General features: G+C 31.8%; 2 protein-coding genes across 2 annotated transcripts in view; one reads left to right on the top strand and one right to left on the bottom strand.

Moving 5' to 3' along the window:
* Positions 1–27,998, top strand: part of LOC113385683 (B-cell lymphoma/leukemia 11A-like) — a 238,793-nt gene that overhangs the window by 34,696 nt on the left and 176,099 nt on the right. The window lies entirely within an intron of this gene.
* The window catches only part of LOC113384418 (B-cell lymphoma/leukemia 11A-like), a 61,091-nt gene continuing 36,568 nt past the window's right edge, over positions 3,476–27,998 (bottom strand). Inside the window, exons 2-5 of the mRNA XM_026622132.1 lie at positions 27,053–27,211; positions 26,748–26,930; positions 26,358–26,585; positions 3,476–5,594 (exon numbers count right to left, since the gene is read on the bottom strand). Coding sequence (XP_026477917.1) covers positions 3,709–5,594; positions 26,358–26,585; positions 26,748–26,930; positions 27,053–27,211 — 2,456 coding nt within the window. The 3' untranslated portion in view covers positions 3,476–3,708. The remainder of the gene's footprint in view (positions 5,595–26,357; positions 26,586–26,747; positions 26,931–27,052; positions 27,212–27,998) is intronic.

Below are 27,998 nucleotides of genomic sequence, written 5' to 3'. Positions count from 1 at the left end.
ACTTATCCTATAGGAAGTTAAGAAATCGTAAAAAATGAGAATCTAACTATAAAAACAACTTAATTACGTGCAATTTTATGAAACTATAATCATACAAATAGGTATAGAATAAAAATAAATATTTAACACTTCCAGTAAGTATAACAAAAAAAAAAACAGAAAAATCCAATTAAAAGTAAAGATTCTAATATGAAACAATAAAATCATTTAAAATGCGAACACATTAATTATAAATGTATTTATACGTGTTTAAATTTATAAATTAATAATATTCATAAAAACTTATAAAAGGTAGTTTATCTATGATGAAATTACAATTTATTAATTTAATCGTCGCATTAAATATGACATCTAATTAGAAATTGCATTGATAAATTGTTTTGCCAATAAAGTTATAATATCTACCCAAAAACATTTTGGATTGCCTTCAATAGTTCATTTTCAAAAATCCTAAAATATGGCAAAAAAGTCTTTATATGTACACAAAAATAAAGGCAAACCACTAAGTTTTCCTTTTAAAAGCCACAATAAAATAAACTAATTACAAAATGTCTTCGTATAACAGAGTGACAAATTATTTAAAAAAAAAAATAAGTTGTCGGAAGATAAAACTGATATAAGTAATCAATTAAAAACAAATTCTTAGAAATACAATTTAGTTTGTTAGTTAAGAAACTTCAAAGCCAAAAATAAAAAAATATTATCATATGTCAAATTTAATTGTGATACAATATAATCTTACTAGTAAAATTACCTGGCGGAATATCTGATAGGAATCCTATACCAATCTAACTGGAATCAACTGTTCCTATATGAATCACACACTGAAACTAACAATAGTGGGGATGTTCTTTATGTTTTCAGATGGGAAAGAAATATATTTTGCCTGAGTTTTATGCAACAGGTAAACAGGTAAATCAGAGGTAGGAAGGTATTATATTTTGAAATCTTCCAATCATTTTTTTACACAAAATAATCTGAAAAATAATTAATATGAGGAATGAAAAGATTTACTTCGTTGTATTTCTGATTTATTTTTTATTTATGACAATTTCGCAATCAAGTCGTAAGATACATTTAGATTGATGTATTTTTATTCTGTAATTAATCTAAGAATATTTTAAAAGTCAATTTTACAGTACATATACAATTAATTGATTACATTAATACACTAGTCAATTATTATATAACATTAATATTATCTACACAAGAAAATAATAAATATATATTACAAAATTAACATTTTATATAATATCGTGTATTTATCCTATAGGAAGTTTATACAATCACTCGTATAATTTAAACTCTATCATCAAACGTTACAAGGTATTTCGTGATTAAAAATTTAATAATTGAGTTAAATTAATAATGTCTATTGAACACGATTACTTTATTTGTAATTTACATATTTGTTTTACCTGTAACAAGTGAGATTATAAATAAAATTTATATGAAATATAAATAAAACATTTTATCCAAAAATGCTACTGTACGAAATATTCTTAGTTTTTGTCAATACATATTGTAAATTCAAAGACATTTATTACGTGGCGTTTGCTTGATTTAAAATCTATTAGTTTTAAAAGTGTACATTTAAAATTGATTTAATTATTATATTACTTTGTTAAAAAACTATATACGACGGCCCTGCGTTATTCGTGTTGTAATATATAATTTGTGTTAATTGTTAATTTTACCCTGTTTTCAACATGAGGGTAGGAATATTTTGAATATAAAATTTTACATGCTTATACTATTATAGAAATAGATTTAGAAAGAGGTTTTAGATTTTAGTTAAATAAATTGCAAATTTAGATTTTTAGTTGCAAAGTATTCAAGTGGCAAAAAATTGAACTGTATTTAAAACAAAATAGATAAAAAAAAGTTGATTCAGAAATCGTTGATAAAATTTGAATTAACTAGTTATTATGTTACAAATTAAATTTAAGGACTCCTGTCCACGATTTAACCAAGCGATTTTGGGCTCGAGGAAAAGTATTGTTTTATCTAGAGAAAAATGAATTTTATCTGAAAATATCTTGAGCTATCGATTGTTTGGTTTAGTCGTGTTGAGCCAATATGTTAAAACACTATTATAAATATTTATATTCTATTTGTCGTACTAAATAGGTTCACATTTTCACAATTCGTATGTTAGTTTAAATCTTTATATTGCCAATTATAGATTCGATGCAACGACGAGTCCAACTGACTTCTGAAGAAAGTCCAGAATAATTGCGTCCAAATTATGTGTCAAAAATTCCTAATTCGAAACAAAATATATTGATATGTTTGAAAATAGTTATTTTAAATATTAATATCGTTCGTAACATTTTCTATACATAGGCCATGTTTAGGAATGCTGTTTTAATCTACCTTAGGTCTCCTTTTAGAGATTTATCTCAACTATCCAATTAGAATTTGTATTTAACTAGTTATTGCACTTTTATAAAACTATTTACAGTTAGTAGAAGTTCTACACACTTACAATGAAATACTGGCAATATAAGTCTCCCTCATTAATAACGAATAATAAGAACTGAAAATCAAATATATTAAAATAAAAACAATAAAAAATTTAATTACATGTCATTTTATTTATAATATATTTAATTAATAATTAAGTACGTTTCGCTTCTGATCGTAAAATAAGATATGGTCCGCTATGGGAATGCTATATATTACCCAAAATGCAACCTTCAAATAGGCATTTTTTATAAATATAAAATAGATTTATTTAACTATAACATAAAATTATCTAATAGTTTAAATATACATCGCAGTATCAGACATTTGTTTAATAACATCAACTAAGAGTTATTGGTGAAATATCAAGATAGCATTTTTTATGTATTTATTCTCTGCATGATGCCGATTTGTAAATTCACAATTCGGCAAATTGCAAATGTTAAAATTAATAGTAAAAACCATGTTAAAATCTAAGGTGATATTGCACCAACAACTTGACTTAGAATGACGAACATTAAAATAATATAAATATTTCAATAACTTACAGGTAATCTGCAACATACAACTTTAAAAAGTATTATCCATTTTAACACAAAATTTTGATTTTTAGTATGAAAACTTGTTTTAAATTTGCTTTATTTATGATATAAATTGTACACGCACTTTCGATGTTGCTGATTATAATTAAATATTAAAAGTACGGAATATATTCTTTTCATCCAAATATTTGGAAGTTACTACAAATTGTCTACAGTTCAAAACATCAACATTTTTAATAAAATAAAAAATAATACAATAAATTATGTGTCTTAAGTGCCAGAGCTCCATTAAATATAGCCCAATTTCAGTCTTAAAAATGGAATACATTTTATTTCATATACATCAATCATTCACAAATTCACACATTCAATCACCAAACTTTTGATAACGCAACAAAAATTGTAAGTACTATAATACATTTTTACAGAAATAATACATACAAAACTGATATTATAAAACTCCATTACATAATATAATAAAAATACAATGTTTCAATAATAAAATTAACAGTCGAACCGCTTTATCATTATGACGGTGTCGCCCGGCTTTGGTATCAGTCCGCACGCAAATTTCACAGTGCATTTTTTCACCGAAACTCGTGTCGATTTAAATTAGCGCGCGATGTATTTAATATATCCTCCCAGGGGCGAGGGGGGCGTGCACTGGGGGCGGAAGCCCCCAACGACCCCAGGGAAAGAGTCATGCTGCCTCTTTGCTGGCTGAGGAGTCTTCATCCGCTGACAATAAAGTTGGCGGCAGTAACCTGTGCCCGCCGCCGGCTTTGCTTTGGCTTACTACGCATTTGCGCATGTGCTTTTCAAGTGTTGATGGCACCGAAAATGGCATTTCGCAGAACCTGCATCGGTATACATCTTTTCCCAGCCTTCCGTGCGTTTTCATATGTCGAGTCAATTTCGAACTTTGCGCACAAGCGTACGAGCACAATTCACATTTATAAGGTTTTTCGCCTGTATGACTTCTTCTATGTACGGTTAAATTTGAACAATTTTTGAATACCTTCCCACAAAACTCACAAGTATCGTTTCTACGCGGTTCCTTCTTTAAAAGCATAGCAGCGGCTGCGTTCGATTTACTTTTCACATCACTATTTGGTGGCATCACCGGCCCCAATCCAGGCAGCCACCAACTTCCATCAGTAGAAGATGGTGGATGTAGCATTGGGTTGAATAAAGGTAACTGAGGTGCAGGTGATGGTGGTAACAATGGTTTAAAATCATCTCGTACTCGTAGACCGTTCATCATTTTACCACTGGACTCTTGCAAGGCTTGTTTGTATGCTTCATTGTATTGCGCAATGTTAGCCAAACCAAATTTGTCCATTAATTCTCCAACAAGAGAAGCAGCTGTCGTTGTAGCTACGGATGGTGGTGTAGTAGTTAAAGGAAGAGGTTGTGTGGCAATCGGTGTCTGTTGAGAAGAAGAATTTGTAACTGATAAGTCTTGTGCTTTCTCATCATCATCTTCTTCTTCTTGTTCTTCTTCCTCCTCATCTTCAGTTTCATCTTCATCTAAGGTTTCAACGCTTCCCGCGTTACTTGTTCTTTCCTCTTGATCTTGCATTTGTTGTCTATGCGTCCGCATATGTCTACGCAATAGACTACTTTGGGAGCAGGAATGATCACAAACTGTACACCTGTATAAGCCGTGTGTTCTCAAATATCTAAATTTTGATTCCGATTTGACAGAATCGGGAGCTGAACATGGTGTCGTGGTAATAGGTTCGGCAGGTTCAGGGCTGGGTGGCTTTATGTCGGGAGTAACACGGGCTTGTGCATCTTCTTCATTATTATTGTTATTAACACTGCAACTATCGTTATTGTTATTACTATTAAGAGCCGAATTCAATGGCGATGGGCTCGCAAAGGGCGGCGAATGCTTTCGCGGATTCGGCGAGCTCGAGTCCGCAGTAACAGCCGCGGGACTAGTGGTACCCGCGAGCTGTCGCAATCGCTGCGAGTAAAAATCCAGCTGCTCGTTTGGGTGCACTCCGCCTACTGAGGCCATTGGAAGGCCGACGACAGAGGATTGTTGACTTGGTGCGTTAGCAGAGACCGGCAGAGCTGATCGATCGCGGTACTGTGACCGCTCTGCCGCGACTGGAAAGGGCGAGGGCTGGCCTTGCGAATTAGCGGCTAATGCAGCGGCTAAATTCAGACCATGTTGTCTAAATTGTTCAGAAACTAATTGTTCCATTCTGAACCTATCGTGCTGCAATGACGGACGAGAATATTGAGGTGCCACTACTGGTCCTCGAAGAAGACCATAAGGAACCACACCAGCAAGCTCTGGTGGCGGTGGAGGTGGTAGTAATGGATGCATTCTCAGAGGCTGTTGACCAGTTGATGATGAAGATGAACATGTACTGCTATTCCCAGAGTTGTTCACACTAAGAGCTTTTCCACTACTTGAATTTGTACTTCCTAGACTGCTGCAACTACTGCTATTAGGTCCTGGAGAACTCTCTACGTAGATTTTGACTCCGTGGGTATGTTGAACATGTTGAAGCAATCGCCAGGCGGAATGCATTCTCTGCTTGCATGTGCTGCATACATAATTACTAGGTTCTGAAAAGAAAGAAAAATTACTTAATAAAAACCTACAAAAATAAAAGTAAATATAATTAGACTATCAAAATATTATTATAAAAATTACTATATCATAAATCGAAAATTATATCCTGCATTGCTGATGACGTAATCTATTGTACATTTCAAGAAAACAATCACTCCTTCAAATAACTACATGATCGATTGTACAAAATTAATGACAGGGCCTAATTTGTCAGGTATTTGAAAGACATATTAACCTATATTAACCCACGCTCAGTCCTCAGTATGACCTATTGGCTTCACAGCAATTCCTGTAGTACAATAGGTTTTGCTATGTCCTAGCCATTGAAACTGTTATTATGCGAAGGCGATTGTCCGACACGCTGTCTTTTGTACGCATATCAAACAACAAGACACCCAATCAATCTATGCGAAAATAACTTTTGTATCCTTGATTTATAGCAAACTCGGACATGCGGAAAATAATTAATGTTATCGACATCGCATGCACGTGTTTATAATAATTGTTCGGTAAGATATTCTGTTTAATTAAGTATCCATAATATTTGTAACCGTTGTCAAAATTATTTGTGCTGTGTACATATTTATATACGATATGTATTGTTTACACAGCCTGACCATCCTTCGAATGGACCACATTATTAAAACAGTCACCTGACAGTGCCTCAATATCTATGTTTGTTTAGATTTATGAATACTAATTTGACAATTGTTTAATTTGTATCAAATTCGGTTAGCGCAAACCATCAACGTTTTCAGTAGAACTTTAGGAAAACGTACTTAATCAATTCGCAGCAAAAGCAAGACATATTTATTATTAAATAAATAGAGTTTAGATTATTTGACAATGCACGTTGGCAATTCGGACAATTGGACCATACACAACCGATACATAATAACATAAAGAGTTAAAGAAATTTTAATATATAATAAAAATATATAATTACGCGAATGCGCATAATTAGCAACGGACGTGAGACTAAGTTCGCAAAGTCGTAGTATCGTGAAAGCAACTGTAAAATACCAAATAGACTTTCCTTCCAGGAATTAGTTTTGTCAACAACATAAAGAATACTTAACAGCGATTTAATGCAATGAGAAATCTCAAAAGACAAATATATTACCGGCGTTTTGAAAGACGCGTCTCGTAAAACCGTATTATAAATTTGAAATATTTAACATTTTACTTATGACGACACGAGGTGACAAGTAATTATCGAACGACCCGTATATATTATGAGGCTATTGTATATATTATTAGTACAGGAATTGTATTTAAGCATATTGCTAGATGCCGTTACGAGAATTCGCCTCGAGTTAAATCAAATAAATGTCATACGCACTGCATGGCATGAGACAGAAGGGAAACTATAATAAAATATTCACAATTTTGTCATAAAATTAAGCAATGAAGCCTCAAATCACATCACTTATAGATCCTAAGCTGAAGAAAAGCTTTTCTTTTCTATTCTTCAAAATTAAAAAATAACTTTAACCCTTTCATCTCGGATGCATAAAAATTCATATAAATCTCGGAATTAGCGAGTGGAAAGGGAATGATCTGAACAAAAGTCGCTGTAATCATTAGTAGAAAATTATTAATTTAATATTTTATGTTGCTAATTAATATTAGTAATTTATTATAATACCTCCAAAATATACATATTATAATAATATTACAATCCTTAGAATATCAATCAATTAGTAAGTAAGACGACTAAGTTTTTGCAATATTTGAATACCTGAATTTGTGTAAAACCATAATAAAAATTATTGTGCATCATATCATTTGCTAAGAGTTATTTAATTGACGTGTGAACAGATCAAGGAGAACAAAATTAAGTTAAATTTGAGCCAGCCAAATCGGCAAGGACATTGGCTAGCAAAAATATCACAGCATGATGTCAAATTTCCACTTTAGGGTATAATTCTCAAGTGAAAATCGCCTTTCGCGGATATAATAACGTCAAAAGTAAAATAATACTATTAGATATAAGTCGAAATAGTAAATAGTCCAACTACTGGACTGCTTACCAAAAAAACAAGCAATACACTACATGTCAACAAAAAGTACTAAATGTTTTTATAATATGGTCAGTTTGTAAGAAAACAAAGAAATGAAAATAGTTTTTTTTTTATTTTTTATAGTTTTTTTGAACAGCAATCAGAACCTTAGGTTCTATGAGTTGGGCTGAAACTTCTCCTTACTTCCTATTTTTTAGATGGTAACCCAATGGTTAATCCATCCATATTTGATGATTTTGTTATTAGAATTAATTTAATAGAGCTGACATTTTATTAGTGCAGCAATGCTGGGCAAGGGCTATTTTCATTAGGAAACATATTGCTATCTATATTTTCAAGTGAAAATCGTTGTCACTGCTACCTGACAACAGGCTGCTCAAAGTAGGTATCGAACCCGGGACCTCTGATTCAGGTCCCAAGTAAGAAGTTGAACGCAATAATTTCGTTGGTTTTCAAAAAATCCGTGATTTATAACAATAACTATGAAGAACTTTCAAAGTTTGAATTGGCAATCTTTACTCCTTCCACAGATCTCGTTTGTCGTATTTTATTAGTTTTTAATGAATGAGAACTAACGGACGATGGTAACTCCAGAACTTATACGCAAATGTTGTTTCTTTTGTGACCACTTTTCTGTTACAATAAGATTTATTGTCGTTAGGCTGTTAAGCGTCATCTAATAGTAAAATGTGTATGTGTGAATGACGTATTTGTATACTAAAAACGTTTATAGCATTTTTTATACTCTCTACGCATTCGCGATGATTTTGCTTACGATTTATTATTGTTGCCCTATGACACACATTGCGATCGTAAAACTCTTGATCTGTATAGTATGATGAATAAAATCGAGATGAGTTGTAAACTAATGCACTTTGGTATATAATCAATTAATATTTTACATATTATTCATATAAAAAATTTGCATTATTAAAATATAATTGAGTGCCCAAATTAGTTGAAAACCGTAATTATTTAATGAGCAAAGTTTTTGCAAATTCAACATGTTTATTTCATTCTTTGCCCCATGTCCAATGACATCGGCTTTAGCGTTCCCTGCACAAATAAAAAGAAAAAGTTTGGCATAAAAGTCGTCTGCATAAAATCCCCGCAGTGCTATTGTCAAACCGACATCATTTATTTAATTAATACCTCGTATGTATCATCATTGCTCTGGGGCGAACGTTAACTAATGAATTAACAGGTGACAACGGCTGGTATGAAGTTTGGATTCTCGAACAATGTGTCGGGGAGTTCGAAAATGAATTATGTTGTAATGTGAATTATATTAATATATTGATGCAGAAATGATAAATTATTTTACAAAAATATGTGCTTGCTACATATAAAATTTATTTTTTAGTAATTTCTTTGTATACTATAGTTTTATATTTAATTGTGTGTGAAAAAGTTGTAAACAATGTACATACACATTTTTAAATATAAAAAAAAATATGCACCTCAACAAAATTATAATCAGATTTTTCCTATAAAGTATATCAAAATGAAATTTTTTAAAGCTATTAATGACTATAGTATACATTCAAAAGAATATTATTGCAATAAGTAAAAATTTTGTATTAATAATAAGTTCTCATTGAAAAAAATAAATGAGAAAATAGTAATAAAATACAAAAAAGTCAAATAAAAATATCAAAACTAAAACCAATTCTCTAGTGAATTATACCATAACATATCGTCATAACAACTGTCAAAATTTGTACTTGCAGTGCAGTCAGGCATTTTAAATATGAGATCTAACCTAGAAAATGCACAATGCTATTATGAGTGCATCTGTTTAATGTGCATACATAAAGTTAGGTTTTATGTGAAAATTGCCTGATCGCACAGCAAATACATTTTGATAGTTTTTAGTGCCAAGAAAGGAGAGTAACGCAGCGTTGCCATAACAACCGAAGAATTGGATAAAATATCTAAAACATCTTTTTTCAATATGTACATTTTATTTCGTGAGTGCATTTGCGAAACTACCAGACTATCAAGACTATAAGTAATTTGATGGGTGCTTTACAAAAATTAGACCACATATTTAATTCTTATCTAATTTGTCTATTTAAACAATAGAATTCCATACACACATTATTTACATAGACTCTTTGTATCGTATTTGATTAAGATTTTAATGCCTTTACTAATGACCAAAATGATAATGTTTTTAACCATCTCAGATAATCAGTTTGCTGAGTAAATAGTGTATTATTGCAGATTAAATACACTATGGTAGTAATTAGATTTTTGTTCTATTCTGTATGCGTAATTAAAACCAGCAAATTAGCGAAACATTACCAATTTTGTAAATATATATTGTAATTTCAAAAAAAAAAAAAGGATTTCATAGGTATATTATCATCAAAATAATTCATTAGTTGAAATGAGAAATTCAGATAGTTACTGTGAAATAAAACTAAATCGAAATGAATATTATATTTTTATAATTTTTTATGGTTAAGTATGTGCCTACAATAAATTTTAATTGAACTATTAGATAAGAAATGATCGATGCAAAAATTTGGATACAGATGGAATGAACCTATAATATTTTCTTTAACTACTATCAGTAATGGAAGAACCCCCACTGTGTAAACTTATACTGAACATTTTTAAACCCGAATCATTTGCTAAATTTCATTTTTTTGGTAGTTTCTAATTTAACTAGAAATTTGAAATTTTTTTTTTCTTTAATCAAATTTTATGCGTTAAAAAACTAAAATAGTTATACTGAAACGAAAAGTTATGATTGACACCTTTTGTTACAATTTATCAAAACTTTCACTACTTCGCATCGTTAAAATAGTATTCGCAGACACAATAGCCCGGTAATCCCGAAACAAACGAAACTATTAACAGTTGCATAATGCACAGTCGTACTCTGAAACCTTCACTCGTCTGTCGGGCCGTTTGCTTACATATCTTCATAACTTGACATATGATGACGTGCAATTAGATGCCCAGCCTCTCTTACAATTTCAGTCCGGGTCAGATCGGTACCGTATTAACATACAATACCGACCACAATGCCTTAAAGAAAGCCGCGAGATATGGCTCGGTGACAGAGACGAAACAGGTGAAAAAATATAAAATTACTACAAATCACGCAGCAAAAACAAATTGTAAAGGAAATCTTGAAAAATGCGTAAAATGGCACAAACGCCAAAGTAAAACATCAGTCATATTATTCTCCTCATCAATGTATAGTGATTAAATAAAAGATCCTTAATCCATATTAACTTGTAAGTTACTAACAAATGAAGTCCTGAGAAAATTTGACAAAGAAAGAATTATACTGATCACGAATATTAAAAGAAAAGGAAACTGGATTGGACCCATTGTGCCCCATAAATAGTGCCTTCTATACGACGCTGTCAAAGGTAGAATAGAAAGACTGAAAGGGTTGGGAAGAAAAGGAATGCAGATGACTTGAAAGACACAAAACTTTGGTGAGCAAAATGCATAAAAATAAATAAGTGTATAAAAGTGATTAATAGATTTGTCATGCCCTCAACCTGCCTTCGGAAAAACTATTATTCATTATATAATATTATTATCTCGATCCATGTACCCTGATCCTACCCTGTTAATAGGGCATCATCATCGAGTGCGTCAAATTAGCATTTTAGAAACTTGACGCATGGCACATGAGGATATTTCTGATGGACGAAGAGTCTGAGTGGTGTACCATCAGGTGGATTTGTAAAGGTCAGCCAGGGGATAGTTTGTAGATTATAGTTATGTACATTGTGATGCTAATTGCGACTGGAAGGTCGCGAATATCCAAATGCATGTATGGAGATTGTTACATACCGAAAGGTAAAATTCTTGGAACTTATAGTAAAGAGACAGATTGTGAAATCAGGGGCAAGAGAATAAACTGAAACATTGGTGTAATAGAAACTATAACTCATTTTACCAAACTGATACATACTAGTGAATGCAATACCGATGGAAAATTTTAATTACCGGTGTTTCGGTAATTTTTCATTTTAAAACCGAAATACCGGTAAATTATCTGTATTTTTATTATCTTAAACAATCGTAAACAAAATTGAAAGTTACTAGTACAAATATAAAAAAAAATGTATATACAACTACAACTATATTCAACCAAACAATAAAATAAAACACTAAGTTTATTTTTTTGAATAATAATTTAACAAAAGTATATGCAATTTAAATAATTCATTATCACTATCGAGTATATTGAGTACTTTTCACCAAAAACAAACGTATGAGTAAGAAAGGCCAAAAACTCATAAAAGATCATATTACATTATTATAATAAACTGTATTCTTTGTCGAGATAAAAAATAAGTTACTATAATTGCTGAGTATTGTTATTCAAAACAATGTGATGCTTCTATAGTATTTTCAAACTTCGAAACGTTTTAAAAAAATAATATTTTATAATTGTAATAAGAAGCAAAAAATATTTAGTAATTATCATAATTAGTATGTATAAAGTTAGATAAAAATGAAGATTACGCAGGGGTAATCTGTATGATATAAAATATTTTGGCGCAAATATCACTTAAAAAACCGTTACAGTTTTACAAAAGATGAAATAAACATCATTATCTATCAGTCCAATACTATTTATTGTAACACGATATGAAGCCCTTTGGAAAGCAATAAATGTTCAGTTTAATGACGAGTTGATATAATATTTGACATTTGTTTATCTTATATAATCACTTGAAGATATAGCTGTTTATGCGATTATGGAATTTGAATATAAAATTGTTCCGAGAAACTTAAACTTTAGGGTATTATGTATCAAATAGCGCTTATATAAAAATACCGAAAATACCGGTATTTTTGGAATAAATATCGGTAAAAATGCCGCCGAAAAATCGGGCGGTTTACAGGTAATTCGGTATACCGGTATACCGGTTTTGCATTCCCTAGTACTTACTATATAAAGGATTTAAAAATATCGAATTTTGCTTTACAAGTTTCTGAGACATTTCAGAAACTAATTTAGAAGTCGATTTTCTGGATAAAATTGTTATGTTATGTTACCGATCTCTTTTGTATAAAATGTTAGTGAAACAGCTATATTCTAAAACCTAACCTCCAAATGGCACAAGCGTCAGAATGTAAACTTTAGTTCCACTTCAAGCCTACGTTACATAGGTGACAACAAATTGTTGCACTCATGATAACATTGTTATTCGACATTTCTGCCATTTGGAGGTTATATTTTAGAAGTTAATATCGTGTAAACCGCTGGATCGAATGGCAAAATCCCATTCCTCGTAACGCTATTCGCCGCCCGTCGAGCGGGAAGAGATATTACGAAGCTGCACGTATTTTCATAGGTGTCGATTTATAGTTCAGAAGCGCGGGCCGGTGCGGTCCCCGAATGTTTCGGGACGCCCGCAATATTATATATTATTTGTTGGGACGTGCGTGCGTTAGGCGACGTCGGACTATGGAACACCGCGGGTCTGTGCGAAATTTTTAAATCTATGCGGCCGTAAGACGCAGCCTGTGCTCGGCGCGACTATTCTACGGAGAGATCGGACGGAATACAAATGAACCGAGAACGCAGAATGAAATCGTTCATGTGCGCTCTTTGTCTACGTTGGGAATAAAGGGTGGGCACGAGACCATCCACAATTCTCACAATTTTTAAAGAAAATTGGAAAAATCTATCTATCTAGTAAAAGTTACCGATATCTCAAAAATATGTAAAGTTAAGAATTTTTTTAGAACAATATTTGAAAGTAAAGGGAAAAAAATGTACTAGCTATCACCTTGATTTTTACGACGTTGCTATCAGAAAGTAAACGACAATGTTTGAAAATGCATAGTAAAAGTTTTTTCTTTCGTTGTTAGTTTTGTTGGATGTGAGCACTGTCGTTTACCTTAATATAATTTTTGAGTATAAGTTATATATAATTGTTTCATATTGTTTCGTATTGTTAAGATTAAGTTAGATTCAACAGTTTTTTTATTCAACGTCTATAAAAGCCCTAGCAACGGTGTGAACAATGAAAAATGGTAAATAAAAAAGCGTATAAAAATGATAATAGTAAATAATGAAGTTAGAAGCAACTTTACAACAGATAAATTAAATAAATAGTACCTTTGCAGGTTCTGAAATACCAGATCTAGGCTATATACAGGTTATATCTCTGTAAAAATGTATCCATGAAATATATATTTGCATTGATTGAAAAATGTAGCTATTATTTCGTAAAATTCTCTTGAAATTAAAAATAAGGTAATCGGCTTGTTTACTCCCTCTGGCCGGCTCATTTTCTCCGCCCATGTGGTAAAAAGGACCAGGAGCTAAATTTTTGAAAAACAGCAAAAAATACATTTCTACAATAATGAATTAGCTGGGAGTTCGACTGAACATAGTCAGATAGTTGTTTAATTTATATGTGTAATTTAATTAAAAAATAGAAAAAATTATCGCAAAATTTATTGTTATAGTCATAGATAAGAAAAATATTTAATTATAGTCATAGATAAGCAAAATTCATAGTTATAGTCATAGTGTTATAGTAATTGTTTATTAGAGTTATAGAGATACAGCAATATTTTACACAAAATTAATACCATTATCCATTAATATCTCGTCATTAAATTTCACCCCAAAATTGATCAATATCTTTACCGAATTTTGCAAATATGCTCAAGCTTGTGCAAAATTTAATAGAATACACGTGGGTCGCCCCTTTATTTCAAAATCTAGCGTATCCTCACAAGTGCGGTCTGCCGCACAAGTGATATTATCTAAAAAACTTACATCAGATCTGAATTTTCCACGGTTTTATTATTTTAAACATACGGAAAAGAATGCAAGGGTGATAATGGCCACACAATGTGTCGCTAAGCTATTTTTTTAAACTGTTGGGGCCAGTTGAGATTACCAAAAATAAAAAAATGATATAATATATCATATATTGCCTTATTTTATTTAATACAAAGTTTGAAGTAATATTATTTGTGACACCTCAGCACTTTTACCAACGGTTTTACTCTTTAATAAATTAATGTATTTCGTTACTACCATTATAAATAATAATGATGAAAATTTAATTTAACCCCAGCATGGCGCGCTGACAAATGATTTTGTTCGTATTGCACGTTATACGTCGTAATTGTGATATAGATTTTAAAATTCGTTTGTGGTTGAATAGTTGACATGATTGGACGACATGTTAGTACGCTTAATTTACCAAAATGATAAATCGATATAATACAAAACATACGGGCTTTCAGATATGTCTGCGTTCGACCTAAGGGCAATGGATTGATTTGGGCGGTGGTAGACAATTCATTTTAGAACATTATATATATATATATATATATATATATACATATATTCAAGAATTATTGCATAATATTACACACAATATATCAAGCTCATTTGAAAATATCATACATACACATTGAGTATGTATGATGGTATGATAAAAATCGCAACAACATTTCTCACAAGTTAATTATTTCTATAAAACCCGATTAAATATTTTAATATACCATAAAGTTTCTTTTTTCATCAAATGCTTGCCAGAAGATGAAATATTTAAAGAATATAATAAAAATGAGGGAAAACACCCCAATGACGTGAAAATTTCGACACGGTCACAGTTGAAAACGATTACACATACAATTCCATTACACAATGAGAAAAAATCTTTGACCCTAGTCAATGTGGTTTTTGGCGTGATACTAGTGCGATAGCGAGACACCCGAATTTACAACATAAGCGAATTTACTTGGGTCCGGCTTAACCCAAAAGGATTTGCATTAATGCCCCATTACTTCTCGAAGAAAATGTGGTATGTGAGTGAGTAAAGTGTGAAATTGGAGAAAAAATTCAGTGTTAAGTCCTAATTATCTAATCTAATAAAATAAATATGCAATGCACTGAATTGCTTATTTCACTGAATACAAATATCTTTTACAAAAAGTCGAGCTTAAAAGCTCAATTATCGTTGTATGTGGAACAATTTAATTATTCTCTAAATCTACTCGGAGTCATATAGTATAAGTGCATTAACACGTGCTGGATTCTTGGCAAAACCACGCGATTGTCTGAGTATTTGCACGATACCTACTTCATTGCAACCGAAAGCACTTCAGTAGTAGCTACGCTATTAAGCACAAAGTCCCTGCATTCGATGGACCGGCTGTCTGATGGCAATATGCACTTTGATTTGGTTTTTTATTCGATTAAACAACGACATACAATGCACGGTTGCATAGGAAAATAAATTTCCTAACGATAATATTAGTGCTATTACTCATAATTAATATAAATAGTTTTTCTGTTTTGATGATTCATCAAATCTCTGTGAACTGAACTCACTCTCTGTAAATTTCTCACAAATCGTGAAAACATGATTTTCAAATATTTTATGATGTTGGTGACTTATAATTTTATATAGATAGTATAGAAGGTAACAAATGAAAAAGTGCTGAGAAGAGTGGGTGAAGAAAGATATCTACTGAGCACGATCATTAAAAGGAAAGGATCCAATATGTAAAAAAGAGTCTCTTACACGCCGTTGATAGTAAAATAGAAGAATATAAAGCACTGGGAAGAAGAAAAATGCAGTTGATTGATGACCTATGCAAGTAGAGAAAATACAAGAAACTGAAAGCCAAAGCACCAGACCAGAGAGCATGAAAGCAAAAAGTTTGAAAAAAAGCATAATAGTGTAAAAAAGTGAATAGTGGTAATAATAGTCAAGGGAGGGAAAGGAAATCATTGATTTGTGATGCTCTCATACCATGGACCTGCCTTCGGGCAGGCAACCAATTATTATAAGTGTTATATGTTGCAGTAGTTAGATTACAAAATATAATTTCCAAGGTCTAAAACCATATTCAATTTTCTTATTTATTTTTCTATGGCTCTATGTTCTATCAGTTATATGTATCTTTTTTATGTAACATAATTGTTTCTTCTCAGAAACTAAGAAAAATATTTTTTCAATCTTAATGTATTGTCAACAGTACTAATAATATTATAGTATTTTTCATTGCATATTGATGATTATATGATACCGAAAAATATATTTGATGCACTTTTAAAAAAGGTCCAAAAACAAAAGAGAGACTAACACTAAATGAACGATCTAGCAGGCTCAATATTTTTGTGATTATTACTGAAAATAATTATTAAAAATAAAATTTCGAATACAAATGATTTGTATTAATTACTGCATAGGTATACTAAATTAAGCTCTTCAAGCGCTTAAAATAAAAAAATCAACTGAATCCAACTGAATATGAATTATCTATAATTAAAAAACCAATCGAGCCGTTTGCGCACCAACAGCAACCACAGGAATAGAGTCGCCATAAAGGAATATCATAGATTTCTTAGTATTTCAATTATCTCAATAGAAATTCTTAGACAATTTACGATAATGGAAAGTTCGTTTGCCACTATTACTAATATTGTATTTGATACGCCTTCAAAAGCCGTTATAAAGTTTAATACACTTTGTCATTAATTTTGATTACCGTGCATAATAAGTGAAAAAAAATTACGCGACGTTAAAGATTATTAAATCTGCGGCTCATGAGAATAATTACGGAAGGTTCACAATGACCCGAAAGGTAATATACAATAATTAGCCAAAGAGTTAAGTAGCCAAGTGTAAATTTCATACTCAATATAAAATGTTAATATATAATACAATATTTTTTATTTTAATTCATTTCATTATAATCGCATTGGTTACGGAGTATAATAAGCATAACAGATTTATGATTTAAGTGAATAGATATATACACCTATCAGTAAAAATATCTCTATAATAATATATGTCTGTATGCCGAAAGAATTGAGTGGCCGATAACAAACCATAAAAAGAGGGTGGTCGTTTCTATAAAAAAGCGGAAGGGTCCACTAACAGACTTTTAGCCTTTAATACAATATATGACCTTCTACATAAGAAATTCGGAAGCAGGACAGGGGTTAAGTGTCACAATCACCGGATCAAGAAGAAAAGATGCAGACAATATTTATATACTACGAATAATTTATTTTTTTGCATATTCGTAGCATATTTCTTTTGAGAAAATCGTTTGAATAGATTTGAATATGAAGTACAGGGCGAAATATTAAATCTAATTATAAGGCTGTTATAAATTTACTTTAAAATATTTTACTTTTCAAACATAGAATTTTTTTGTTAAAGTATATTAATGCAAACGATTCATTAAAAAAGTTTGTTCATCAACTATCGAGATTGATGCATAAATATTTAGCTTTATTTTACATAATTTATTAACGTTTTGGCATTGTTTTGGAAAGAACTATGCAAATAAGTCTATATAATTACTACTGCTATATCCTCTACGGAAGCATTATATTCGCATAAAAAAAACTATGAAATTCGAACAAATTCCATCTCTTGATAATAAACTATTAATTCACAAGGTTGTGATAAAACCCATATATGGACTTCTGAGGGTTGTGCGAGCAAATCGAATATTGTGTTCAGTCTGAAATTTTGAGAGAGGCCACGAAAGCTCCTTGATTCATCAGTAATAAAACCATACATGATGATCTAAATATAGATTTTGTAGATAACATAATAAAGCTAAGGAGTGTTTACGATTTCCTAAAACTGAAAATTCATACTAATTTCCCAAGTTCTTGAAGCACCAGTTTCAAGATGGCTGGAAAAACAGATTCCAAAAGACAATATTGAAGAAGTTTAATATTACTACTTCTTTAGAGAACTGAGCTGGACTGGTAAATCACTAATTGGAGAGACAGCTATTGGCATACTAAAATTAGTACAGTATTTCATATATGACCAAAAAGCTCATATAATAAGCATTTATTACAAATGTTGTGTTAATGTAGAGAACTTAGTCAAAAATTTTGAGACAGTTCACGGATGCTCCTCATCAGTAATAAAACCTTACATGACGATCTAAATATAGATTTTATAGACAGCGTAATAAAGCCATGCAGTATTAAATATTTCCTAAAACTGGACACAAGTTTCAAGAAAGCTTAAAAGGAAACTTCCATGAGACAATATTCAAGGTATTTAATATTACTACATCTTTGGAGAACTGAGCTGAAATGGAAAATCGTTGGAGTGACAACTATTGACTAATAAAATTTAGCACAATAATTTTAGATGTGTGTTCATAAGTGTGTGTGAATGAATTGAACCAGATAGCTCAAATATTAAGCATATTGTAATCAGATCGCTGTTAAAAATAAAAATAACAAAAAAAAATTTTTCACCTAATTGTATGTCCAATAGCTATAAGACTAATTTTAGCCATTCGTATATACATTTTTATTTTGAGAGTCTCATAGATTAAGTTCGAAAATTATTCATTTTATCAAATTTTCATAAATATTTCCTTCCCGAAAATAAATACTAACTCCCACTATAATAGAGTGTGAAATGCCATAAAATCGCGCTATAAAGTGCCAGAATGTCCAGCAAAAGGCGCTACAAAACAACCGCCCTCCCGCCTGGGTATCTTTTTCCTTCGGTGTGGGTGATTTGGCTGCTTTCGTGCAGCTCTTTCTCGACCCGGACGTCACGCGGTTTTATGGAAATGTGCGGTCGCAGCAACGGCTCTCTCGGTAGCCGAGGCCACTATTCATAGCTAGCTCGGACCGCCGGAGATTTATTATTATTATAAAAAGCTGTCGGGACGAAAGCGAAGATGTCGGGATAAAAAAGAAACACCGCAGACCGCAACAGAAGTGACATCCCATCCCCCAAGAAAAAGCCCACTCTTGTGAAACTTACATTGCCAGTAGCAATCGCACTTAAGAGACAGTGGAGATATGAAAATCTTTTTGTAATACTTGTTGTTGTTTTGTATAAATTAACGAGATTGTGATTTTGGAAACTAAATAAGGACTATAAATACACATAAAATATTTGATTCGACTCAAATTATTGTCATTATTAATTCGTAAATATATTGTGTAGATCGGAGCTTTTTAACAACAATATTTGAAAGTAGAGGGAAAAATAAGTGTAACTAACGGCCACCTTGATTCTTTCGACGTCCCTATCGAGAGATAAACGACAATGTTTGAAAATCCATAAAATATGTATTTTCTTTTGTTGTTAGTTTTTTGGTTATGAGCACTGCTGTTTAGTTTACGAGACCTTAATATAAATTTTAAGTATATGTTATTTAATTGTTTAACATGGTGTATTTTTAATTTTAAGTTAGATTCAACAGTTTTTTTATATAACCTCTATATAAGCTTACTTGTGGTTGGAGCAATAAGAACCAACTTAACCTATACCCTGGTAAAAATAAAATTAGCTCGAAAAGCATTTTAATAAAAGGTAAATTAAATAAATAATTATTCCAATTCCAAAATATGTGTAACTAACGACCACCTTGATTCTTTCGACGTCCCTATCGAGAGATAAACGACAATGTTTGAAAATCCATAAAATATGTATTTTCTTTTGTTGTTGTAGTATTTTGGTTATGAGCAGTGCTGTTTAGTTTACGACCTTAATATAATTTTTAAGTATATGTTATTTAATTGTTTAACATGGTGTATTTTTAGTTTTAAGTTAGATTCAACAGTTTTTTTATATAACCTCTATATAAGCTTACTTGTGGATGGAGTAAAAAGAACCAACTAAAGCTCTACCCTGGTAAAAATGAAAAAATAAAATTAGCTAGAAAAGCATTTTAAAAAAAGGTAAATTAAATAAATAATTATTCAAACTCAGCTGATGAAAATTTCTCACATAATACCAGATCAGGGTTATATACAGTGTTATCTCTGTAAAAATGTACCAACGAAATGCATATTTTGCATTGATGAATAATGTAGCTATTATTTCGCAAAATCATTTTAAAATTAAAAATGTGTAATTTTTTTTGATATTTTTTTAACAGCAATCAGAACCTTTCGTCCTATGAGCTGTTGGGATGAAACTTCTCCTTATTTCGTATTTTTTAGATGGTAACCCAATGGTTAATCCTTCCATATTTGATGATTTTTCTTATTAGAATTAATCTAATAGGGCTGACTTTTTATTGGTGCAGCGATGCCGGGCAAGGGCTATTTTCACTTGGAAACATATTGCTATCTATATTTCCAAGTGAAAATCGTTGTCACTGCTGCCTGACAACAGGCTGCGAAGTGGGTATCGAACCCGGAACCTCTGATTTAGGTCCCGTCGCTCTCAACCGCTTACCTACGGGCGAGCCCAAAAATATGTAATTGGATCTATTTGTTTCCTGGCTGTCCCATTTTTGAGATAAAAAGAACCAGATGACAAATTTTTGAAAAACAGCAACACGCACATTTCTACAATGATGAATCAATTGGGGGTTTTACTGAAGATAGTCAGATAGTTGTTTGTTTATTATATATTATTTGTTGTGATATAATTGGTTTGGTTTTTGCAATATATTTGCTTAAAGTCGAATCGGACCTTTGCGCCTCTACCTTATAATAAAATGTTAAAAAAAACTATCGCTCGATTATACTTTTTGAATAAAAAATCCCGTCATATAGGTTTATAGATTACATCTTATTGCATTACAACCCATTTTCTTCGTGAATGTTAATTGTTAAGGGATGATTTTTTGTGGTCTTTCATATCTGTACTTGGTTGATTATTGTCAATAGTCCGCACACGCCTGGCATCGCGTTAGATACTCGTTCTCTGGTACCGGATCAAGATAGGGAGCCGCGGTTGTACCTTTATTAGTTTTTTACTGTCTATCGAAACGGTTAGATAATTTTATGTAAATGCAGCTGGTCTGACACGCGCCTGACAGAGGTGTGTCAAAAGTGTGCCAGTACTTAGTGTAGTAGAGGAAAAAACGGTGGAAAAAATTATTATCATCATACCCTATTGAGAAATCCAAATGGGTTAAGATTTGAACGAATTTTATCGAGAGGAGATAATTGTTATATAATTTAAAACTAGTTGAAATTATTATGGAGTAAAGTAGTTTTTAATGCATTCAATGTGTTTTAAAACAATAAAAGAGAGCTTTCTGACTTTCGCTCCTAACTGATTATTTTCTTCAAGAGGACAACCACTCTTCTTTGCATGTACTATGTACTATATATTTACTAGTGTTAGCTTGTATGCGATGCAGCAATGTTCCTGAAATGTGATTATATCTTGGATCTTTAAACTTAAGTGGAAATTGGATATCGTACTGCTTGATATCGAGCTTGGCCAAGGTTGGGATCGAACCTGGGACTAGTTAGTACTTGTCTACGTCCTTACCGGTTACACCACGGTAGGCTCGCAAATTATTTGCAAGTTACAAAGCTAGTACCCTTGGCATTCGGAAAATTGGTACGTTTACTAATGATGGTAAAATTGTTCTACTACCAACCGCCGTTTTTTAAATGCAACTTAGATCCTGTGTTTTTTAAATCACTCTATTCCAATGTTAAAATTTTAATTATATCTCCCTTTCGCCCTTTGGGGCGGGCATCGTGTGTAATATTTGTTATTGAAGATCTTATGAATGCGGGTCCAGCTGTCTCCGTTCACCGCATACGCACGCGATCATATCAGATTACTCCTCGCAGAAGGATAAGATAAATGAATATGTAGAAAGAATATTCCAAAGTGTATGTGTATGTGCATTCATGATTCTTTTGTAATAACACATGAGTCGGTTGGTTTTATCTTACTTTAAATAATAATGGAATCAAGATATTATGTATGCTGGGAGGAAATCTTAAGATCAGTTGGTAAAAAAGGGATAATAAAAATTTGAAGGCGCAATGTAATGTTTGATTCAATATAAAGGAAATTCTGATTCGATTTGTTTATCCAACTTGGCTAAATAACGACCAAAACTAAGCTAAGCCATACTGTCATATTTAAGAGATAGCGTTTCAAGCGTTGTATACTGCGTAGACATTTTAAATATTTATTATAATTGAACTGCTTTTCATAGGCCTCTATTTTATGGTGGTCAATTTGGGGACCAAATATATCATCATGCCAAGTTTCATCAAAACCAAGTCCATTAATCACGTGAGCGAGTTTTTAAGGATTTTTGGATCTCCCCTCCCCCTCGGTGATACATGGAAATATTCACAGTTACCCCCCCTCGCCCAACAAACATCACGTGTATTTTTAATTACGTGATAAAACTGTAAAATTTGATTTTTTTTGTGTAAATATTTGAATTTAAAAAAAATTAGTTAAAAAATAAATACACATGGTATCTTATTATACCCCTCCCTCCCTCACGTGATGTTTCGTAATTTTTGTCAACCTCCCCCCTTCCCCTAAAAACGTCACGTGATTAATGAACGCCCCCAAAAGGGTTCTCCTTGTCAGTCTGCATAAAAATTATAAGAATAAAACGAGAGCAGTTTTCGTGCACCAAAATCTTATTTAAAACGGATTTAGATATATTATATAATATTTATGTAGGGTACTAATTATCCCTTTCGCTATGAGAGTGTTTTCAGCAGGAGTGTCGCTGCTATACGGAACGGCGTGGCCATTAGTATCTAGTGCCAGTGTACTGACAAGACACAATGATATCTTTTAAGATGTTTTTATCATTATCAATAAAAATATGATAAAAAACTTAAATTTATGCTTCAAATAAACGCAAAATAGTGATAAATTTTAAAGCAAAGAATACACAGCACGCAATGCATATGTCGTCCATGGACGACACTCGTATGCACAGATAGACAAGTGAATGTCGTCGATGGACGACATTCGTAGAGAAAGAATTAGGCTTTATTTTGCATGTGAATACTAATTGACATGACGTCATTATATTAAAATAAATACCTACTAAATATGATTACAAATTGTTAGGTAACCAAAATTTTAACACACAGTACGTAATGCAGATGTCGTCCATGGACGACACTCGTATGCACAGGTACACAAGTGGATGTCGTCGATGGATGACATTCATAGAGAAAGGATTAGGCTTTATTTTGCATGTAAATACTAATTGATAATGACGTCATTATAATAAAATAAATACCTACTAAATACAATTACAAATTCTTAGGTACCAAACGTCTATTTCAAAAATGGCATTAATATTAATCAGTACTTCGATTTCTTACGGCAACAATCAAAACTCTGAGTTCTATTCCAAACAATGGATTTAAAATATATATAATTTTCTTCTGGTCAAAATTATAAAAAACATCTTTTACTGCAACATATTATTTCTTCAAAGACAGAAATGCCGCAACCGGTCGATTTTTCTTTGAATCTTCTCCGCAATCATATTTTGTTTCCGAGACTATATATTTTCGTAACGCTATCAGCATATATCAGTTACCGATATGATTGACAATAGATTGAAACAGTTGGTATACGTAAAGCAAAAACCCCACTGGTTTGCGAAGAGATAAAAGTTCGCGGTGATTGTTTTTGGGAAACATAGGGTGGAAAATCACACGTGGGTAAAGGACTATATTGAGGTATAATATGACAATTTGTAATAAATACAAAAATTTGTTGTCAATTATTCATCAATTATTTCCTTGGCTGGTAAGGAATCGGGATGGTATATTTTGTTCAACAAAAGACTATTCCATTGCAGAAACGATTATATTTTTTGCATAACATTATGGTTGCAAAGGATTTTCAGCAAAGAAAAAATATAAAGTATTGTAGTAGCCAAAAGCATGGCAGCATGACAGGAAACCGACCTAATAAAATAAAACGATGCATCCCCCGCTTTGTATCAGTCGCGGAACTATTGTTGACAGGAGCACCGGTTTGCGCTGTCCAGTATCGCGGGTATACTGACTCGATTAATTCGTTGGAGGAAAAATATAATTTGAAAATATTGTGAATTTGATTGAATTTCAACTAAATACACCTAAAATTTATTATTGAACTATATTAGATTTATAAAAAATACATACAATTCATAAGAAATTGGTTTGATCAATAGCTGATCAATTAACGTATTTTTTTGTGAACGTTTTTCATTGAAATTCGATTCAGATTTTTCTGAAATTATAGTAAAGCTTAAATTTATCCACTAAAACATTTTTAAAATAATTCTTACATATTGGCGACACAAAGGCTACCATCGAAAAAACTAGATGTATCAATAATCGATCGGTTTTTGCATCCCATTGTACAAATATTTTGCGATGTACTCAGGCATAGTTTTTGAATTACATAGAATTGCATAAATTTGTTATTAATAGAAAAATTATAAAAATTCTACATATAAGATGAATATCATAGTATATTTAACTGAAATATGATGTTCGATATTATTAAAAAAAAATGGAGAAAAAAAATTGGTTAGGCATAGTTCAAAGTAAAATCTGCTATATCGGTACCTTATAAATGTATAACATGTTCTAAATGAATTAATAATTAATATAAATTACAGGATCAATTTTAATTTTTTAGCATAAATTTTAATAGTTATATAAGTATTAGTATAAATAGATACATAATTTATTAGATTTTACTATGTGTAGTTAGGGTTCGAATCGAATTTATCTAATTATTATCGTATTATTACAGAATCGTTTTTTCCAAATTGATAACAAACCTTATCTACAGGATGGGTTGAGTATACCTTCACAACATGAGGGCACATGACAACATTCAGGAAACGATGCTTTTCGCAATTAATATGCATGAGTGACCCTATTAAAAGTTTAAAAGTTTAAAGGGTAGTCCGAATATCATAGTGGCAGTGGCTAACTGGATGTAAAGTACTCTGGATTCAGCAGATAAAGGATGGTAAAAAGTTTTGTTTGTTTCGGGATCGCTCAATAATTTTGCAAGTGGAATGGGTAGAAAATTCCAGAATATTTATAAATATTCTGGAACATATATAGCATGACCTTAGCTTGGATTACCCAGAGAAGATATTTATAGTCAAAAAAATAGAATATGCAATAAAATTAATGCTCAAAAGTGTTCATTGACTTTAAGTCAAGGTGTCAAAATTATAATATTCTTATAGAGAAATATTCAATATTCAATTTTTTTAATTAATAACTGTTATTTAATATCAATTGAGTAATTTTTTAATATCTAATATTATTACATTATTCCACCTCGATTGCCGATGTCCAACTCTATAGTGCATTACAGGGTAGTTTCATTCGAAAGCATCAATGCACCCTCTACTACTGCATTTGACAATAAATGTCCCACGACTTCACAGGAGGCAGTATCACCTTTATCAAAATTTTGAGTGTATGTATAATATGTGTATCATGGAGAACTGAACTAATTCATTTCGTGAATGCTTGATTTTTTATCCGTTTCGCCCCATTTCGTTCGTTTTGTTCTTTGCACGAGCGTGTTTTTTATTTTAGACAGAAAAAAAGAAACCATTTACTATTTAACGGTGTAAGCCGATAAGCAGATGTTTTCACGGTGACCGGTTGCGTGGATCGCACGGCTTGATTTGATGAAAGGCTTGATATCAAATATATAGAATAACCATAGAGGGAAAAATATCGATTACTAAAATTAGTTAAAGTTCAAAAAATTTCATTATCTGTAAATGAATTCATAACCAGACGTCCTGCCAATCACTGGATTGGCATTCGATTTAGACATTCAAAGTACTACCAAAAACTTGCTGATGTTCCATATGAAATAGGTGCAGATGTTAAAAAAAGATCAACTATTGCAGGGTTAAGGAATTATAAACGATATGTCCAAGAATATTAAATGCCAAATTTAACAAATAATAAATCAAAGATTTTTAATAATCATATCAACTTACCACTATGCATAGTGTTTGACTCCGCGTCCGCCATGGCGGTTCGACATCTTTTGGCGGGATGTGGAGGACTGAGACCATCATCTTGACCTGAACTGCTATCGCTGCGTTCTTGTTTGACTTTGGTTTCACCGGTCTCATTGTTTACTAAACCTGCAGGATCCAAAGGACTGCAAGGATCTATAGGACTCGAAGATGCTCTTCGCTTCGGACAGTGAGATTCATTGGTTTCTGAAAGGTAAGTGATAAATTTAAATTATTAAAAATTGTAGATCAATAACAGTAATAGATTATATAACCTTTAGAACGATCAAGAGTTAACATTCATCAATCATGAATACAACAATGAAAGTTCACGTGGAACTACGTTGTATCACCAATATTGACACTTACCATCCAGCAGTCTTTTCGGCGTACTCGAAGCTCCGCCATCCGACAAGAGATCGGCTGGTGGTAACAGAGCTGGACTAGCCAAAGGAGGCGTTTGGACCCTACTGCCACTCGCCCTTGACGAACATTGTCGCCTTGAGGTAAGAGGAAGACCAGAGTCGTCGGAGTCCCGATCATTTGTAGAACCTGTAAAAAAAATCGATTCTGAATTTTATTCTGCTTGCTATTTTTGTCATCTATTTTGACATCAGATGACCGATGTACAGTTAAAGTTTAATGTTTTACGGTTGAATGAAATTAATGCTTACCTTGCGTGTGGCAGGAAGCGTAAGGTTCCTTATGGCAAGTGAGCACCTTGTGCTGAATAAATCTGACGATATCTGACAGTGCAAATGGCCGTTGACATGATCCACAGGTCAGGACATCTGAACCTCGATCGCTAGATTCGCTACTTCCATCGGCTTCAGCTGTAAATAAAAAGAAAGCTATGTTAATGGTTCACTTTCTATTAACAAAATTAAAAACCAAATTACAAGCTCCATAAAGAAAATTTCCAAAAAAATATCCTCCTATGGTCTGAATTTCTAGTTTAAGAATAACCTTTGTTAATCGTTTATTGAAATTCTCTATTATACTTTTACGATAGAATTGAAGTGAAAGTAATTCTAACAGTCGTTAAATTATTTTTAAAAAAATACATTCAACCAGTAATGCATGCAGTCTTCTGATTGGATGCTATTAGTTTCTAATAAACAATATGCTTTTAGTAGCTATTTATGTTTGCGGTTATATTTATATATACCATTAATGACTAAAAGTTACGACCCATTGACAATGTCAAAGTTATTAACTAACAACATAAATGTGTCTCTATTATACTCATAAATACAATATATATGCAAATGATATATACGTAGAACTCTACACAATCGAAAAGAGAAATGGATCCCGATACCTCATAAATGCATCACAAAACTAAAACATCAATTTCAAGGTGACAAATTTCTTTTCATAATAATGAAAATCGACGAAAGAAAATTAGTTCCCAACGATTCATTTCCCCGAAGTAATTCACAAGTAATACCAATAAGGTTGTTAAAACGTGACTCCAATCACAGTTTTCTAAATGAAAGTGATACGCGAAATGATACAATATGTTATTAATATCCAATATACAGAAATATGTCTAGATATCGGTCTTTTGTGTAATATCGGTCGTATCTATTTCATGCACGTATATCGAGATATGAAATC

Source organism: Ctenocephalides felis, unplaced genomic scaffold (assembly GCF_003426905.1).
Source record: "Ctenocephalides felis isolate EL2017-DRISC unplaced genomic scaffold, ASM342690v1 CF-g0.4_SCAFFOLD_03571, whole genome shotgun sequence".
Taxonomy (NCBI): Eukaryota; Metazoa; Arthropoda; class Insecta; order Siphonaptera; family Pulicidae; genus Ctenocephalides; species Ctenocephalides felis.
Note: the sequence above shows the minus strand (reverse complement) of the source record. Positions and strands in the feature narration are given on the sequence as shown.